The sequence below is a fragment of the Sinohyriopsis cumingii genome, chromosome 13 (assembly GCF_028554795.1).
Source record: "Sinohyriopsis cumingii isolate HCF-2022 chromosome 13, ASM2855479v2, whole genome shotgun sequence".
Lineage (NCBI taxonomy): Eukaryota > Metazoa > Mollusca > Bivalvia > Unionida > Unionidae > Sinohyriopsis > Sinohyriopsis cumingii.
Genome location: NC_142973.1, coordinates 40,652,571 through 40,672,013, shown reverse-complemented (window position 1 = coordinate 40,672,013; position 19,443 = coordinate 40,652,571). Strand labels below are relative to the sequence as shown.

At 35.7% G+C, this 19,443-nt stretch overlaps 1 protein-coding gene across 2 annotated transcripts in view; it reads right to left on the bottom strand.

Moving 5' to 3' along the window:
• Positions 1-1,052: 1,052 nt before the first annotated feature.
• LOC149785268 (SPRY domain-containing protein 3-like) overlaps positions 1,053-19,443 on the bottom strand; it is a 31,039-nt gene continuing 12,648 nt past the window's right edge. For both annotated transcript variants that reach the window (XM_089979137.1, XM_089979136.1), the window contains 5 exons: positions 19,203-19,318; positions 16,082-16,169; positions 7,009-7,159; positions 4,400-4,585; positions 1,053-1,253 (listed from right to left, as the gene is read on the bottom strand). In XM_089979137.1, the coding sequence (XP_089835263.1) occupies positions 1,068-1,253; positions 4,400-4,585; positions 7,009-7,159; positions 16,082-16,169; positions 19,203-19,318 (727 nt within the window). In that variant the 3' untranslated portion in view covers positions 1,053-1,067. The remainder of the gene's footprint in view (positions 1,254-4,399; positions 4,586-7,008; positions 7,160-16,081; positions 16,170-19,202; positions 19,319-19,443) is intronic.

Here is a 19,443-nt window from a genome sequence, read left to right as displayed (position 1 = left end):
AAATTTAAAATGTCTTAATGCTGGGATGCCTTCCGCCAAAATTGATCAAATTCTGTTCAGTGGTTTAAGAGTGTTTAAATGTTTTTCAATTTTACGTAACTGTGGCCATATTGCAGATTCATATCATTTTACAAATGTGAAAGGTCTTCATGCCAAGATGCTTTCTTTTGTCAAATTCTATTTAGTTGTTCTGGAAAGACACTGAAAGTTGTTTCAATTTTTAGTAATGTCAGCTATATCTGACTGGATTGGCATCATTTGTAAACATTTGAAATGTCTTCATACCTGGATGCTTTCTGCTAATCTTGGTCAAATTCTATTCCGCTGTTTTGTTTATTTTAGTAAAAGCATCGTTGTTTTGTAATGTCGGCTATATTTGATGCCATACTGGTATTATTTGTGCCATGTAAAAGGTCTCTCTGCCAGAATACTTTTTATAATTTTGACTAAATTCTGTTAACAATTTTTTAAAAGCCTATCAAAGAGTTTTTAAAAATTTTCTTAATGCTGGCCATTATATGTATGAATTTTAAAGCCCTTCATACATGGGTACTCTGTGCTAAAACTTGGTTCTGTGGAAAGAATTTTAAAATAATAATTGTTAATGGATGCACAACGCATGGTGCACAACATACATGACAGTTGCATGGTCATTCCACAAACTAATTTAAGCTGATGTTTCTCCTATAATATGTAAAAATGTGATATATGTTGTGTAACCTTGTGCTCACATTACCATGACACAAGGTGGTTGTAATTGTTTTGGAATAGTTGCTTTCCCTACTACCCAGACCACAAGTTCTAATGATGTATGAAAATTAAATTTTGACTTGCAAGCTCATCATTCAAGTCAAAACTGACACTTAACGGGATTTATTATTGGTTCTTTTCTTAACAATTGTTTCAACTCTCAGAAATTATTAGACATGCACGTTTTAAAGTATCAAGGAATATTTAATGTAACATGTAAACAAAAACAATGAAAATTTATCAACCTCTTCCAGATGGACCCAGCTTTCTGCTTGACCTTAATGCTCAAGACATAAATGTTCTGAAATCCAATTTTATTAATTGATGTCAACACAAATAAACAGTTTACCTACCCTCCTTGCCAGACCAATGGCAATATAACAATTTTCTCCTGGATCAAGAATTTCAATTTCAAAATAATGATGCATTGTATCTAAGGGTTGTCGGGCCTGCGCTAGTCCCACATCTTGGATGCTTTTGCCACGTCCTGCATATTCCAATGTCTAGAACATGAAGAAAAAAAAAAAAAAAACTTCTCTGATATACTGTAATACTTGCTTTTAAGTCCAACTGCAAACAACACACATCCTGATCTGCAGTAGCATAATGCAACTGCAGATCAGGGTCTATGTTGCTTGTTCTACTGATTACTCCTTACAAACAGACCCAGATCTGCCAGCACATAATGCAAAGGCACATCTGGGTCTGTGTAATTTGCAGCTGATCTTGACTTATATCATGTATATAAGGCATTTCAATATTAACAAACAATTTAAATACTAAACTCTCCAGCTTAAAATTGTAATGAACCACTAACTTCTTCATTAATGTTGGATATCTTAGTCAAAAAAGCCATTAATACCTAATTCTTGTGCACACAATGTACAATGTATGTAAATTTACATATTTATGCATTCAGGGTTCCTGCAATCCTTAAAAAAATGTAATTCCATGACTTTTCCATAACTTTTTGAAAACATTTTTACCAATTTCAAGGGTACCTAATATGTAAATTTTACTGTGCTAAAACCATTCTTTTCTTTCAGTCTGTTTTCTTGACCTTTGATCTTTTGACTACAAGATCAACCAGATTCTTCCTCACTCCATGTGCATACTATCCAGAACGTTTAGCCTGAGCATGTGACATACATTAATCTCATTAAATGGAATCCATCTTTATTTTCAGTGAACTTGACCTTTGACCTTTTGACTCCCAACCAGAATCTTCCTTACTCCAAGTGCTGAACATACACACAGTTCAGAAGCACTGTGTATTGAAGTACAATAGTTATTGTACAGAAGCTATTTATCTTTTTACCAGTCACAGTGACCTGGAACTTTAACCATTTAAAATTGACAGAATTCTTCATTACCCAAAGTGCAAGTCATCCACAAAGTCTGGTAATTGTAGATGGTAGAGAACACATCCTTGTCCAGAAAACACTTTTCTTCCTTCAATCATACTAACCAGGACCTCTGATCCTAAAATGAAGTGTTGTTTTTTACCGTAAGTGCAAACCATTCACAAAGTTTTGAAAATGTCCATGATGGACAAACTTTAGATATTCAGCAAAAACAAAACTGGTAAAAGACAGAGAGACAACATCATGAAGGTATGTGCTCCTCCTTGTGGTGGGTGAATAAAAAAGACACTCAAGTGTGAATATATGATCACACTGACCTACTGCTGGTACATTTATGTTATGTTCTCTGAGAAACAATACCAATTTTCTTACGGGTTGGTAAAATAGGGTCCAAAAAATGTATAGTATAGCAAACAGAAAGCTGAAACTATAAAAGTCACTCAAGCATGAAAATTCAGTCATACTGACCTAGATTTTAAATGGTTGAGTTACTTTTACATAGTTGTATCCACATAATTTATAATTAGTTGAAGTAGTTGAGTCCAAGATACTGATGGTGTAATGGACAAACAACTGAAAATACAAAGTCACTTAGTTGTGAAAATTGGATCAAAATATTGACTCACTTAAGCATGTAAATTACACCACAATTACCAAACTTTTTGTGGCTAACTTGCTTTCATCCAAACGTATATACATGCAAATTTTTAGGATTTTTTTGGTGGATAACAGTAGCATCCAAAATAGTGAGGTGTCACAAACAGCTGAAAATAGAAGTCACTCATGCATATAAATTAGGTAAGCGACCCAGTTTTTGAATGATCCAAATATTTTTTTATGGAGATGCATTTATAAACCAGTCTGCATAGGTGTAGGGTGAAAAAGGGTCTAAGATACTGAAAGTACTGGGAAGGTAACAAATGAATGAACAAACAAATAAATAAACATGGCAAGGGGATAAAGAGAAAGAATTTTTTTTGGTAATTTGCTCAATATACCACAACATCTCTCATATCCGACTTAAACCCCCAGAAGATGAGTCACAGTCAAAAGAAATTCATAACTGTTGAAAATACAGCAAATATAACAATTTAAAAACATGTAAATCTTCCAATATTGACCTTAATCTTAATAAGTGCCATTTCACAGCAATCCACTTAAAACCACAATAGTTCCATCTTAGGAGCATTAAGACAATAACTCTAACAAAGCTCACAGGATCACATTATTAAACCTGACATTATCTGATGATCAAAATAACATTTCCCAAGTTAACAATTAACAAATTTCATGAGGATTCACTGAAATATGCAACTAGTTGTGCTAAACATTTTTTGTCATAATCATTGTCATCTGAAAGTATTTGCCAAATGAAATCGTCATATGAAGATGAACCATGTGGTTACTCAGCCATTTTGGCTTTCTAGGTAGCCCATTTATTACATATGCATTTGTAAAACTTCCTTGATGAATACAGTGTGAAAACTACAACAGAATGCTTGTTCCAGGGCCCAATGTACCAATAAAATTAGTTTAACAACAAATTATTGTCAAGCCAAAGTATCCAGATGTGTAATCAGTTGCCTACCTGAAAAACTACAAGCACTACAAGCATTTTAAGGGTTAACAGTTAAATAAAAAGACCATACTGCTTTTTCTAATGCACATCTTTGAACTAATTTGTGGGAGTTCTAGCACATCACTGTTTTCCAAGTGCACAAAATCATACAAATTTGGTGGATAACAGTAGCATCCAATGACAGAATCAAAACAGCTTGAAACACAGATCTCCTACAGAAGCTTTTGTAGTGTCATCCACAGGAAGGATATATGTTTTAATGGAACAGCCCGCACTAAATAATCGAAGACTTGATCTGTTTAATTAATACTGCTATCATGAGGAAGCTCTTCATTCCTGCTATATTATACTTAATACCGCTATCATGAGGAAGCTCTTCATTCCTGCTATATTATATTTAATACCGCTATCATGAGGAAGCTCTTCATTCCTGCTATATTATACTTAATACCACTATCATGAGGAAGCTCTTCATTCCTGCTATATTATACTTAATACTGCTATCATGAGGAAGCTCTTCATTCCTGCTATATTATACTTAATAGCAGATGTGACATGAGGACTTTCGATTCTATTTTCAACTGCACTCTCATGTAGATAATGAAAATGCATAAATTTTAATTAAAATCATTCCATATTCAGCTTTTTTCACAATAATGAAATAACTTGTCTCTCCGACTCGGGTAACTAATAATTTATAACTCACAATTCCATTGAGTTTGATGTCATGTAGCCGTGTCCATTCCTCTTCACTGCTATCCACTGCCATATGCATTACATCTTCATGATGCCATTCTGCATCAAGATTCAGCTTTACTTCCTCACCATCAGAGTGCAATCCTACGGCGGGGAACAGACCTCCTGCAGGGAATGGAACTAGTACTCTGCCAACCTGTAATTTTAACAAATATTAAAACAAACTGATCTGGAGTAAATAAAACCTAGCATCTGTGCTGGCTTTCATCTCAAGTCCAACTGCAAACTGCACAAACTTGGATCTGCCATCGAATAATGCACTAGCAGATGCAGCAAGGAGTAATTATTAGAACAAACTAAACAGACCTGGACATACCTGTGCATTATGCAATGGCATATCATGGTCCATGGACTTGACTTGCAAGCAAGTGTATATGATAAAAATTCACTCCTGTTTATGGGTATCAATTTTCATGTATATTTGTGCTTGTTATGAACCACAAATTCAAAGTACAAAAAATAAATTGTCCTTTGTAAAGACAATATGCTTCCTTTCCTAAACAGTGAATTTAAGTACTAACAAAAATATAATTGATTTCAAAACCACAGAAAGCAGATTCCACAGCAAGTCCCCAAACTTTCTGTTGCATATATACCTAACTCAAACTCTTAAACCTTGACCCTGGAACTTATCCCAAAATCCTTCACATGTATCATATGACCTCCTCCAATGACTCCATGTTTGAAGTTTGGTCCAAAACCTATTAAAAAGTGTCACTGCAACTGTGGTAATTCTGACCTTTGACCTACCCAAACACGAAAAAAAATAACCAGAAGGGGCCCAACAACTGTACCCTTCTCACAGATGGTCATCACATGGGAAACCAATGTTCAAAGTTTGTTGAAATTCCACCTTATCACCTAGTGGTCTAGGAGACAGAGTTACTGACAGATCAATCAACTGATGGACAGACACAGGGTATACAGAGTAAACAAGATAAGTAGATTTGGGTTGTCAAAAAGTTCTGTAACAAAAGTTGTAAAGAACAAGTCGTTTAACTGTTTAGAAAAATTTTAGTTGTCCTCCTCAAAGTAACTTTCTTTTGACTTAATGCACTTCTTCCATCTTGTGTGCTGAGGAGCATAATGCATGTAACCTTTCTAGTAAATCTGGAAAAACATGCTTTAATAAGCAATGACAAATGTGTGTGCTTCCAATGACAAATGTGTGTGCTTCCAATGACAAATGTGTGTGATTCCATACATTGTTTTGTCTCTTACTACCCTGTTCAAGTGCATTCAAGTTCCATCATGTGTAATGAGCTTATTTAAGAGATTACAGCCTTTCACTTTTCATCTACCATATTTCATGAATTTTTTTGTATCATTAATTTTCATACATAATCTAGCTATAAAAAAATAATTACATAAATGTATTTTTTGTGCATAGCCCTTTGTATTCTGGAATCTTCTTTATTTATCGTACAAAAAAGTTCTACTACCAGGATTTACGTTTGCAAAAAAGACTGAAAATACCATATTGTCATTTTGTTTTTAAAAAGTTAATAAGAGATTAAAATCATGATCATATAAAATTAAGATGGATTTTTTGGTTGTTTTAAGGTTTTGTATTATTTCTTAACCTTCTATTTTGATATGTTAAAACTGGGAAGACTCCCATTTCAAATGGATTCGAAAATACGCAACTGTACGATTAAGATAAGTCAAATTAAGACAGGACTGTTTTGCTAAGTGTATGATATAAATGGTGATTAAATTTGGGTAAGCTCTTAAGTGAGGCATCAAATAATGAAACAAGCGATTAGGAACCATACAGACAGGTCACTTGTCATTTATTAATGTTTTAACCACATATTTTTATGTTTTTTTTACTTGCATCAAGAAGAGAAATTCATGTTTCAAATGGCTTTGAAAATTTGTCAATGCATGATAGGGATAATGTGAAACTAGCATATTTTTTTTTTCTGGGCATATGTTTGATATAATCCAAAATGAAAAACAACTCTTTGTTGCCTCAATTAAAACTTTTCTGTTTATTAACTTCCTATACATTTTAACAAGAGGAACTGAATAAAGAAATAGGAGACTAAGAAATCAAAGAATCACCAACTATAATTCATTTTTATTTTGTTTTACTTTTTAACCACATATTCTGAACATATTTTGATGTTTTCTTTATTTGAATCAAGAAATTCACATTTCAAACAGCTTGAAAATCTACTGATGTAAGATATAAATACATCAAACTAAGATGTGCAGACAGGTCACTGATCATTTCATTCTTTCATTACTATTTTAACCATGTATTTTGATTTTGCTTTTGAATCTAGAAGTTTACATTTCTAATGGCTTTGAAAAACTTCTGACGTTATATATATGTCAAACTATGAATACAATGTTTGCTGAGAATATGTTTCATACAATACCAAAATCGACCCAATCTATTTGTTAACAGATGTTTTATTTCATTATGTACTGTCATTCAGAATGCATTTCTGAAATGATGACTAAATTGATAAGTGCACAAATATTACCTGAAATGGAATGCAAATGAAATGAAGTTATGGTAAGAATACCAGTTTCAGGTCAGTACCCTACCTCTTGGCTATTCCTGGTGAAGAAGACTTTGACAGTTTGGTCTTGTCTTACATCCTCCTCTTGGTTTTGAAACTTTATTCCACAACCTATCCGGTCTCCTACACTGCACTTTGGCCCAAATGGACGCCCAAATCCACAGGCTCGAAATACTCTGTAAAAAAAAAAACCAAAAAAAACCAAATGTAAATTATTAACATATATAAACAGCTCTATATTCAATAAATGCACACTAAAATTTAAAACTTGTATTTAACAAATTTAAAGTCATAAGGGCTGCAGCTGAAATTTGTCTTAGATGCATAATATTGTTTGATTTTCTAAGTTGCTTAAGAATTCAACAAACATGGAGTCCTTGCAGACACTTTTAAAAGTTTTACAGTGTACAGAAGCTTCATGACTGTGGGGACATAATCCAAAAGGAACCACCTGAAAAGGGAAACAGAAAAAAACGAACATTGTTTGTTTCAACTGCAGATATTTACCAAAAGTCTTTATCAAATTACAAAATTACCCATGAAATCTTGATGACCAAATGTTATTTACTGGTAATTTGTGCCAAACAAAAAACAAACCTAACATTTTTAACACAAACATGACTCCACAGCTGAGAAAATATACGAACGTACGCTCTACTTTCTGAAAAGAATTTCCAGAAATTCAAGATAAAGCCATTCCTTCTTTTTAACTGCTAAGTGTTGACAATATCTGTGATTATCTTTAGTAAGAATTTCAATTAGCTAATGCGGCAGCCATACTGAATGTAAAACTGGCACCATTTTAATCTGGACAAACTAGGCACCATTGGAAGACCTTTTGTGAAAACCCCATGCTGATATGGCCATCCATTCAGTGAAAACCCCATGCTGATATGACCATCCATTCAGCAGAACTAGTGACCAAAAATGGTAAATTATTCATTGTGACAAATGCATCTGAAGTCAGATATGCACCTTTTTAACTTAGAACCAACTAAATACCATAATTAGACCGTTTATGAAAACTGCATGTCAATATATGACTTTCCTATTTAGGAGTAACAATAGACCCCTCTCAAATTATATGCATGCCTGAGATTCCATTGCCAGAATGAGGCTAACTGAGCAAGCTGTAGCAGAAGCTGCTGTAACTATGGATACCACTAGGAATACTATCAGAAAATCAGCACAGCATTGGTGTGTGCCCAGTGGTATGTCAGATTCATGATATGATCCAACACTTCATTTTCATTCAATTACGAAGAATCCTACATTGAAAAGCAATGGATAACTAAGATAAAAAGCAATGAAGGCCCACTCTAAATTATATCTAATTTTTACTCAAGTTTAAATGAATTTTTGCACTTCAATATTTGTTTTCGAAATATGAAGTAATGTTTTATATTTCATTTTATTTAAAATTTCCAGCTGTCTTTTACTATTTTTCAGTATATAAAAGTTCTTCGTTCCAAAGACGCTTATAAATTTTAAAAAAGTTCAGTTACTACTCAACAGTAATATTTTAGTAAAAACCTGAAAAATTTCTTCTTAGTATTGTGTATTAGTCCTTTTATGCAACATATTTTGCTGATTTGCATTGACTAGATTACAAAGTCATTGTTGTTGTTGTTGTTGTGGGGTTTAACGCCATTTTTTAGCACATGATAGGCTATGCATGGCTGCCAGTATTAATGGTGGAGGAAGAACCAGGGAAAACCCCGGAAAGAACCACCGACCCACGAGAAGCTACTGGCAAGCTTTCTCACATACCCACATTGGCCGAATCCTAGACTCGAACCCATGCAGACAGAGATGAGATGGCAGTGATTCGTAACGGAGAGTGCTTTAGACCACTCGGCCACCTGATTACAAAGTCAACAGTCGTGTGTTCAAAACATTTTACAAAGGATGATTTAAAGTCATGGACACCAGTATGAAAAAGACCATACTCTCAAGGAGTGCCATCAATCTTTGATTGGAAGAGTGAAAAAGTACCCAGGAAATCCTTAAAAAGAAAAGTACTTGCTTCATGCTTCTGAAGAGCCACTTACAGTTTCTAAAAGGTAATTAAAAATATGTTTTGCAAAATGAGTGGGAAATAATAAACAAGAAAATATTTTTTCAGATGCTGTTAAACCATGAATTTATTACAAGTCATTGATACTATAATATACTAAAACTGCAGCAATTAAAGGCAATTTAAAGGAGGCATTATTCAATCATAAGTAATTGTAGATACAGCAGATTCCCGAAAAATGGGTGAAATATGTTAGTTTGGCTAACATTATAATGATATAAAATTGTTGGATTGCACAAGGATGCTTTTTTTCATTTAACAGAATGGATAATGATGTAACTGGGACATCTATTTGCTGAGACAGAAGCCAAATCTGTTAATGATGATCAAGAACAATCCTTATATCAGCGAATCATAGAAGAATTGGAGGAGAAACTTCGGCATAAATCTGAAGAAAAGATTGAAAAACCATCTGTAAATAGAACATTTTGGCTTAAATAGGTTTTCAAGTGACTACTCTCATATATTATTCTATACAGGTTTTTCCTCCTATGACACCTTTACTGCTTTCTTTACTTGTATTCAGCCATCAGCTCAAACCATGCAGAATGCCTACTATAAAAATAGTCAAGCTATTAATCTAGCAGGTAGAAAACACAGTATGCTCCTTACAGATGAAATGTTTCTTTGTCATTTAAAAGCTGGTCTTCTTGAACAGGATCTCAGTGTTAGAATCAATTGTTCTTTGGCATCCATAAGCCATAAAATAGTCACTCAGGCTAACTTTCTATATTTTATTCTTGGTGCCTTTCCTATTTGGTTACCAAGAGAGTTTGTTCAAAAATTAATGCCAGAAAGTTTCAGAGCTTTGTATCCATCCACCCGAGTCATAACTGAGTGTACTGAGATAAGAACTCAACAACCTTCATCGCTTGTACTTAACTCCCAGTCATTTTCGAATTACAAAAATACCAACACGTCTTTTGGGTATTGAACCTCATGAAGCAACAACGTTCATATCTTCACTTTATACTGGCTGCATGTCTGATGTGGTTATTGCAAACTTATCTGGTTTACTTGATCTTCTAGAACCAGGGGATGATGTCATGCCAGATAAAGGTTTCACTCATCGTAAAGTTTGGCTGAAACAGGTATTACACTGAATATACCTGATTTTCTAAGCAGTAAAAGGACGTTCAGTATCGGTGAAATTGAAGAAAAAAACACCAGCAAATTGCAAAACTTAAGATTCACAATGAATGCATGAACAGAAGCACAACAGAAAATCATTTATTTGATTCTCCTATTCCCTTTCACTAACTGGTGCAATAAATCAACTTTGGTCTGTTGGCTGTTTACTTGCAATTTTAGAGGTCCCATTGTGCAATCATGGTCAAATGTTGGTTCTTAAAGATCCTTGTTACAGATAATAATTGAAATAAAAGTCATTCACTTACTCTTTTACTTGCTGCCGGATAGTTAAGGGGGGTTTGGGTCCACCCTCCCCAACGGCGTCTCGTGGGGCAGTGCCCCCCCCACCTCCAGGGCTCTGAAGGTCCCTGGCCAAAAATGCATTTTACACTCATAAAAAAACTGCTCCTGGTACAACCCAAAATAATCATTTGAAAAATTAATAAACTTACCAAAAATGTTCAACTTTACTTCAATAATTTCACAATATTTATAGTCACATGAATTTGTTCTCCAATACTATTGATGCTGAATTTATTTCATGGGCATGTCAGTTTTCACATCGTAATTAAGTCACCATAATTTGTCATTTTTGCAGCAAAAATATTATACTTCTCTCTTTTCAAAACAAATCTGTAAAATAAACACCCAAGTACATCAACTATATACAAATAATCCCACACATTCACTTGTCTTTTGCTCCAATGGAAACAACCTGTTGATATGCCAGTTGAGCTCTTTTTGCGGCTTTGGCAAAGATTTCTTCAGCCTTCCTTTTTGTCATGATTGACTTTTTTTGGTTCAATGTGCAATCATTTCTTTTCCTTCTCGATGAGAGCCTTTTTCCTTTCAAGCTGGTGCCTGTATTGGCGACATGCTGTGAGCATATTCTGACTGAGTGAAAAATCTGTTCTCTCATGCAAGAAATCTTTCTTCTTATATTAATTAACTGCTCTTTTTCCAGATGCCTTCTGAACTTTGATTTTTCTGTGTGAAGCTTCTTTTGTAGGTGCTGTTCCAAACTCTTCCAACTGCGATTACCGTTAATTCAGATCTTTCTTGCAGAGGTCACAAAATGCCTGTCCTGTAGCATTCAGTTTTCTTATAAACTGACCAACTAAATTTCCATCAACTTTTCGCTCCAGTCATTCCCATTTCCATATGTTTTTTAAACCTTTATCAGAACTTTTCATGTCATGCTCTCTCTCAACAACTCGGTACACCATGTTTTGCAAGCATGCTTCTTCTTTCCATTGCCATCGGTTTCCATTACACGAAGATTCAATGGATGAATTTAAACCATTGACCAATCAGGATACTCTTTATGAGAGTCATGTGCTAACTAATATATGGAATGAATAATTTACAAGGGTCGTTGTGTAATGGGACAGGACAGTTTATTTTTAAAAACCAGATCAAAGATCAAAACCCTGATGATATTACCTTCTGTTAACCCTTTACCTCATGCAAGCACCTTTGGATGCCTCTACTCCATTTGCATGGAAGTGCCTTTAGACGCCTCTACTCCATTCACATGGAAGCGCCTTTTGACACCTCTACTCCATTCGCATGGAAGCGCCTTTTGATGCCTGCTGTAAACATTGGACATTTCTAGTGGGTTTTCGTACAGCCACCTTCGGGGAAAACCCCCCATTAGATACCTCATTCATAGCTGTGAATGACCATTACGTCAGATCATGTAGTCGCTGTTTATGCTCTGGTCGAAATCGGCTATTTAAAGTAACTGGGTCATATTCTCCACTCTCCAAAATGGAGGTCGCGGATTTCGTTCAGTACTTTTCACGATTAGAATCACAACTATGAAAGCTTCAATAATTTAGATAAAGGCTCTGACATTGATGTAGGTAGCAGTTAGCTTTTATAAATTATCAATTTCTGATGACCACAGCTGCCAACCTTCCATTCTCACAATTAGTGAAAATAGGGATAAAAAGTCGTGAATTTGGACATGAATTAGTGAAAAATACCATGACCATAACTCCATCCACTCTGACCGTCAATACTACACTATATCATGATCGCAATATAGAACTAAAACACTACATATATGCAGAAATATTTATTTATCAAGACATGATACTCTGGCAGACTTGAACTTCTTCAACTGCTTGATTGTAAATTTGTTTTCTAAACAGTTCAGACTTCTTGCCCGCTGGTAGATCTTGGCGACTAAAATTGCTGACAAATTTTCTGCAGCTAAGGAGGCCTTAAAGTCTGTCTTATTTTTCCTCACTAGAGAAAATACTCTTTCAATGTCACTGTTGCTGTGAGGAATACACAGGAGCTGCAGCACTTTTGGTTCTTCCACTGGAAAATTTGGAAGCGATGTTCAAGTCCAGAAACAATTGTTGGAACAAATATTTAGCATGGTCTCCAGCTAATAAAGGTAGATTGTGTTCGACAAGAAAACTCACAAATAATGCTTCAGCGTTGGTAGCTTGCAGGTCTTCCGCTGCTGTCTTAAAATATTCCAGAGCTAAAATCTGTGAATTCTTAATTTTCCCAACTTCTACCTGTTTTTTGCAACCGATGTGCTTCCTCACATCGTCTCTGTGACCATGCCCAATACTACAATTTGTGGCACACTGAGTGCAAAAAGTATGATGTATATCAATGTTTAATGGCAGAATGCACGGCCAGTTTTTGATATATTCCAAATTAAACCTCACTTTTTGAGCAATACATTTCTTTTTCCTTGGTGGTGAAGACATTTTCATGATCTTACATGCAATGCTGATTGGTAACTCAAATCAGTGTTGGTGACGCATGCGTGTTGTAAAATTCCAGTTAAGCCCCAGTTTCTCTCACAAGCATTTGTAAAACTACTCTTATACATACAGATTAACATAGGCTAAAATGCTTGCTACCAGGCCAACTGTACTACTTGGCTGTAGTTCTATTAATATTGCAGCCAGCAGTACCAGACCGTTTCGGCAACTGCGAATATCACGACTAGCGCTTAACGGGAAATCGGTTATTTTATTAAAGATTTAAAATAATTGAGAATTGGAGAATTCGTGAATTTTTGGCTTGCTGCATGAATCCATGAATCGCTGAAAAAGTCGTGAAATTCACGCCAAATTCGTGAGGGTTGGCAGCTATGGATGACTTAGTGATATAGATGCAGACAAAGAACTTGTAAATTTTGAAATTCTTCCGTGAAAAATAATTACACAGCTATAACAATTGGACTTTACTCTTAAATTTTTCAATACATAATAGATGTGTACCAAAAATGCAAAATGGTTCAAACTGCTGTTAAACGTAACATACACTACAGTTAACAGGCAGGCCTATTTGCATGGAGTTGAATAGGTAACAGGTGTTCTACTTATAGCACACTGCACTGGGTAACCTAGCTAAATGTGTATCGGAGGGCTAAAAAGCCATACACTCTATGAGGTAAAGGGTTAAGTACAAGTGATAAGATTTTCAAGATGGCTCCTGTGGTGACCATACTGAATGTCAGATTGGCCTGATTTTGATTTAGAACCAACTTTACATCATAAAAAGCCTTCTAGTAAAAACCCCATGGTTATATGATCATCTATTCAGGAGAGTAGAAATAATAAGACAAACAAGAGTGTCAAGATCACTGCTGTGTTGGTAATAAGTGTCTGTGCAGCACCATATTCATTTAGAACCAAATAGACCTTGGGATGAATGTGTGCACAAGTTTCATGGCAATGTTTCAAGTAGTTTAGCAAAAGACAAGCAGTGATAAAAAACGTGCTAACGGATGGACGGACATCAGACAACAAACAGAACATCCCATAAACTCTTCTGGTCTATGACCAGTAAAGTTAAAAATTCACAAATCTACAAACGTGATTTTTTTTAATAATGGCATTAAAAAGTCTAATCATTTACTAAATAAATACAAATTTTCAAATTGTATTTTTTTTATCTACTTTTTAATGTGGAAAATAAACTGAAAATCTTATTAGGCTTTGACATTTGAATAAAAAAATATGGCCTGCTTTGGTGACCTGCTGTTTAGAGCGTCTGCCTCAGATACAGGAGGTAGAGGGTTCAAACCAGGGCCAAGTTATATCAAAGACTTATACAAATGGTACCAACAGCTGCCTCGCTAGGCACTCAGCATTAACAGGTCAGTGTTAGGACTGGTCGACCTGGACATCACTATAAACTGCCACACTGCCGACACTGTAGCAATATGACTGAAATATTTTTTAAAGCTAGGTTAAAAATTACACACACACACACACACACACACACACACCAAAATTGTCTACCACAAGTGATTTTTGCTCAATCATGCTAAGACAATTGTTGCCCAAAAATTAGTCTTTTTTTTTTTAAATTAACATCAGTACCATACACCTGCACCATGTTAAAGTGTCCTCTATGTGGTCACTAGTATGGCTTGGTGGACTTTAAAGTTTACTGACCAACAGGTTTCAATCATCTCAACTTTTCGTCAAGGTATGTTATCTTGAACAAAGTTTAATTATTTTTTATCATTGTACTTGCCATGACTATGACCCCTGAAAACTTTATTTTCCAGAAGCTGAAGCTTTCTTTCCTACCCTAAGTGCAAGTCACCCACAATGTTTAGTCACAGAACTTACTTCAAAACAATAGTTATTCTGCACAACCAATTTTTCTTAAAAATACAATGATCTTCAACATTTTGACACTCAAATCAATATGCCTTTTGCATACCTTACATATAAACTCTACAAAAACTTTGGTCAAGATATATGGTCCATAACTGAAATATTGGTGCCAAAAAACAATTCTCTTCCTTTAGTCATTGACCTTGACCTACTGATCCCAAAACAGATAGTCATTTTCTGTCCCCAGGCATAAAATCACTTCTGTAATTCTTTTTTTTATAGTTACAGTAACCTTGACATGTGATATACTTTTAACCCAAATTCAAAAGTGTTCTTTTATATAACTGAGGTGCATGAACACAATTTGGTAACTCTTGAAGGTGGGGAACTTGAGTTATTGTGCAAATACCATTTTGCTTCTTTCAGTCACAGTCACTATGACCAGTTGACTCTTAACCCCAAATCAACAGATCTTAATTACCCCAAAATCAACAGATCTTCTTTACCCCAAAATCAACAAATCTTCCTTACCCCAAAATCAACAGATCTTCCTTACCTCAAAATCAACAAGGTCTTCCTTACCCAAGAATCAACAGGATCTTCCCTACCTCAAAATCAACAGGATCTTCTTTACCCCAAAATCAACAAGATCTTCCTTACCCCAAAATCAACAGCATCTTCCCTACCCCAAAATCAACAAGATCTTCCTTACCCCAAAATCAACAGATCTTCATTACCCCAAAATCAACAAGGTCTTCCGTGCCCCAGAATCAACAGGATCTTCCCTACCTCAAAATCAACAAGATCTTCCTTACCCCAAAATCAACAGATCTCCATTACCCCAAAATCAACAGGATCTTCCTTATCCCAAAATCAACAAGATCTTCCTTACCCCAAAATCAACAGATCTCCATTACCCCAAAATCAACAAGGTCTTCCTTGCCCCAGAATCAACAGGATCTTCCCTACCTCAAAATCAACAGGATCTTCTTTACCCCAAAATCAACAGGATCTTCCTTATCCCAAAATCAACAGCATCTTCCCTACCCCAAAATCAGCAAGCTCTTCCTTACCTCAAAAGCAACAGAACTTTCTTGCCCCAAAAATTGGTGGTCCAAATAAAACAGCCAGAGATGTATACAATGAATATAAATCAAAATGTTGCAGCATACATGCAAAACTTAATAAGACATACTTATGAACAAATGATGGATGAACAGACAAATGCACCACTACGAACGGACAATTATGACAATTATCAAAAAACAATATCATGCAAATTGACACACTTTCCATCATCTGCATGGTAGCCCACTGAGAAAGCTCTCCAGCCAGGCTGTGAATCCATTGGATATTTTTGTGGCACCAATCCCACACCTGCAAGAGGCAAGACACACAACTAGTATTTGCAGTGCAGAAAATGGAGAGCAAAACAGTTACTATGTGATGAAAGTTATGAAGTGACTCTAAAAAATATGTGCTCTGTATTTGAAGCCGAATGTCATTTAGAATGTCTGTGGACCCACATGAACAATAAGTATTATTTTATCATATGACTACAGTGTTATTTACTGTATTATACCACATCAAAATTTGTGCAACACATGTAATAACTCCTCATGGTGTTGCAAAAATGTCATAATGTTAAACAATGGAAAGGCATAATGACAGGCATATCCCAATGTATTTGAAAATCATCTCACTACATTATTCTATTGTTTGGTTGCTATTGTTGTTGTTGTTGTTGTTGTAGGGTTTAATGCCATTTTGCAGCAAAAGATAGGCTATACATTGCGGCCAGCATAAATGGTGGAGGAAGAACCCGGGAAAACCCAGGAAAGAACAATCTATCCACGAGAATCTACTGGCAAGCTTTCTCACATTGGCCAAGCCTGAGACTTGAACCTACACAGATGGCAGTGATCCGTAACAGTGAGCACTTTAGACCACTCGGGGCCCTCTATTGTTTGATGAAATAAGGTTGGTTTTTTGTCATGGGATAAATAAAATGTTACATCTGTGCAAAAATCAAATGAAATTTATGAAACTAGCTGCATCATTCCAATCCTTTGATTGCTAAGGAGCCCCGAGTGGCAGAGTGGTCTAAAGCGCTCTCAGTTACGGATCACTGCCATCTTACCTCTGTCTGCATGGGTTCGAGTCTCCAATTCGGCCAATGTGGGTATGTTGTTGTTGTTGGCTATGCATGACGGCCAGTATTAATGGTGGAGGAAGAACCCTGGAAAACCCCGGGAAGAACCGCCGACCCACAAGAAGCTACTGGCAAGCTTTCACACATACCCACATTGGCCAAATCCTAGATTTGAACCCACGCAGACAGAGGTGAGATGGCAGTGATCCGTAACGGAGAGCACTTTAGACCACTTGGCCACTCGGGGCCCCCAATGTGGGTATGTGAGAAAGCTTGCCAACAGCTGATGAGCCTCTTGAAAAGGTGGCCTGATATACATGTAGTTCCCAACAGGTCAGGCTGAACCTTTTTGAATTAAAGGTCTCTGGTGCAGAAGCTGGAGAATATCTCTGACCTCCATTCCAAGGTTTTAAAGATATCAGTTAGGTGATAGGTGTACTCAAATGCTATGAAATAAAATTTTATCTGGTCTTGAATTAGTTCCTTTAATGCTGAGATGATAACAACATGGGATACAGGACAGACATATCATCTATTCCTTTTCTGACAAAAAAACAAGCAAGATTCCCTCCTACAATCAGCTCAGTATGCCAGATCCGAAAATCTGGACAGTCAGCATCATTTCCCTGATCTTGAAACATATCAACATGTACACCTTTCCTATTTCCCTTTTAATGCTCAGTCTTGAAAAAAAATGAGGAAATAGGGTGCTGACTAATCCTGATGGCTCTCCTCAAGTGGAAAATATGGATCAACAACCTCCTTGGAAAATCCTGACTTCTGCTAATCTACTAAATCCAGAGTAATTGAACATGCATGCCTAGCTTTTATCAACAGGGCCTCAGAAAGAAACAGTTCTCTGAAAGAGTATTTTACAGAATTGCTCAGCCTAGAAGAGCTGCCACTTGTAAAGCTCATTACGGAAAATGCAAAGATTTCACAGCGTCCAACCTTCAAGCTAATTTCCACTTGTTGAGACTGAAAGCCTTGGCCCATTGTCTTCATCTTTCCCGCCATGTGACATGCTCAAATCAACACATGATCAACTAAGTGTATCTGTTCCCTTTCTGCTTTTTCCCCCAAGAATGTAAATATTCATTTCATTCGTCCATACTATTAAAACTTATTAAGAGGTTTATTGTCCCTTTCTTCCTGACCTGTCATTTTTTCTTGTATACCATTTGTAAATAAACAAAAAAATAAGCAAAAGCTTGATCATACAAATGTTTTGTTACAAAATATGTGCAGTTTAAAGCATCTGCAGTACTATGGTAAAGTTTGTCTGTTTCCCTGACTAACCACACTGAATCTAATAAAAAACTCTGATCCAAATCAAACATGGACATGCTATTATCCAGATTTTACCAGAATTTCCATAATTTGTCATTTTATTCTGCAAATCCGTATTTTAAGTGTAATTTCAATAATACTTAAGACAAAACCCAAAGGTATGTACTAACCATTGAGCCACCATGGTATAGAGTCTACATAGATTCAACTTAAAAGTGAGGGTGATTGGTCCATTCCATGTGGACTGACTGATTATATCGAGACCATGAGACCACTGAACCTGCATGGAATGTGGCAGACTTTTATGTGTATTTTTCAATGATGAAACCACCATGACATATACTGTTACAGAGTTACAGGCTGGAGAAAACAAATCTTAACAGACGGACAGAAGTATGGAAAACTCAACTGCATAATATGCATGTCTTACGATGGGCCATATAATAAAAGTGATGCTGTCTGTTACTGGTCCAATTTGTTTTATCATCATTAAAAAGAAATATTTTACAAGGGTTCTGTGAAATATGTTTTGCCTGTTCACCAAAAGATAAATGTCACCTGACTCTGGAAACTTTAAGCAAAATTATAAGCTTGCTGCTGCTGGTAAAATGATATATACATTATGTCTGTCTATCAGCCAAAGCTGCTGGCATTAATACATCTGGATGGTACACTTCTCTTCATACCTGATAACAATCAATCAGACGTCATCTACTACAGATCCTTTAAATGTCAAATGAATTATTTAGTTGTTGAGTATGTCATTAATATCATAACAATTTTTTCCAGCAATTATATGCAGAAAAGAAATTTATTACACTGTTATGTTTATAGTGTGATTTAACTATATTAATAGTACATTTGACATTTAAAATAATGTTAACTATCATGATAAACATAAGTGCCCTACTACAACCTGAAAGCAAGGCTTCATACATCTGTACCATTTTGTATATCTCTGTACTAACCAATTGCTCCAATGACCCCTGTATCTAAAATTTCCACCTCAAAGTAGTTCTCCTCTGGTGAAAGGGGATCAGCGGCAACATACAAACCAACCCGATTCATCTCATTTGATTGAAAACTGAAAAAAGAGGAAGACAAGTTGTACTGCATCACAAGACAAGTTGTACTGCATTACAAGACAAGCTGTACTGCATTACAAGACAAGACAAGCTGTACTGCATTACAAGACAAGTTGTACTGCAT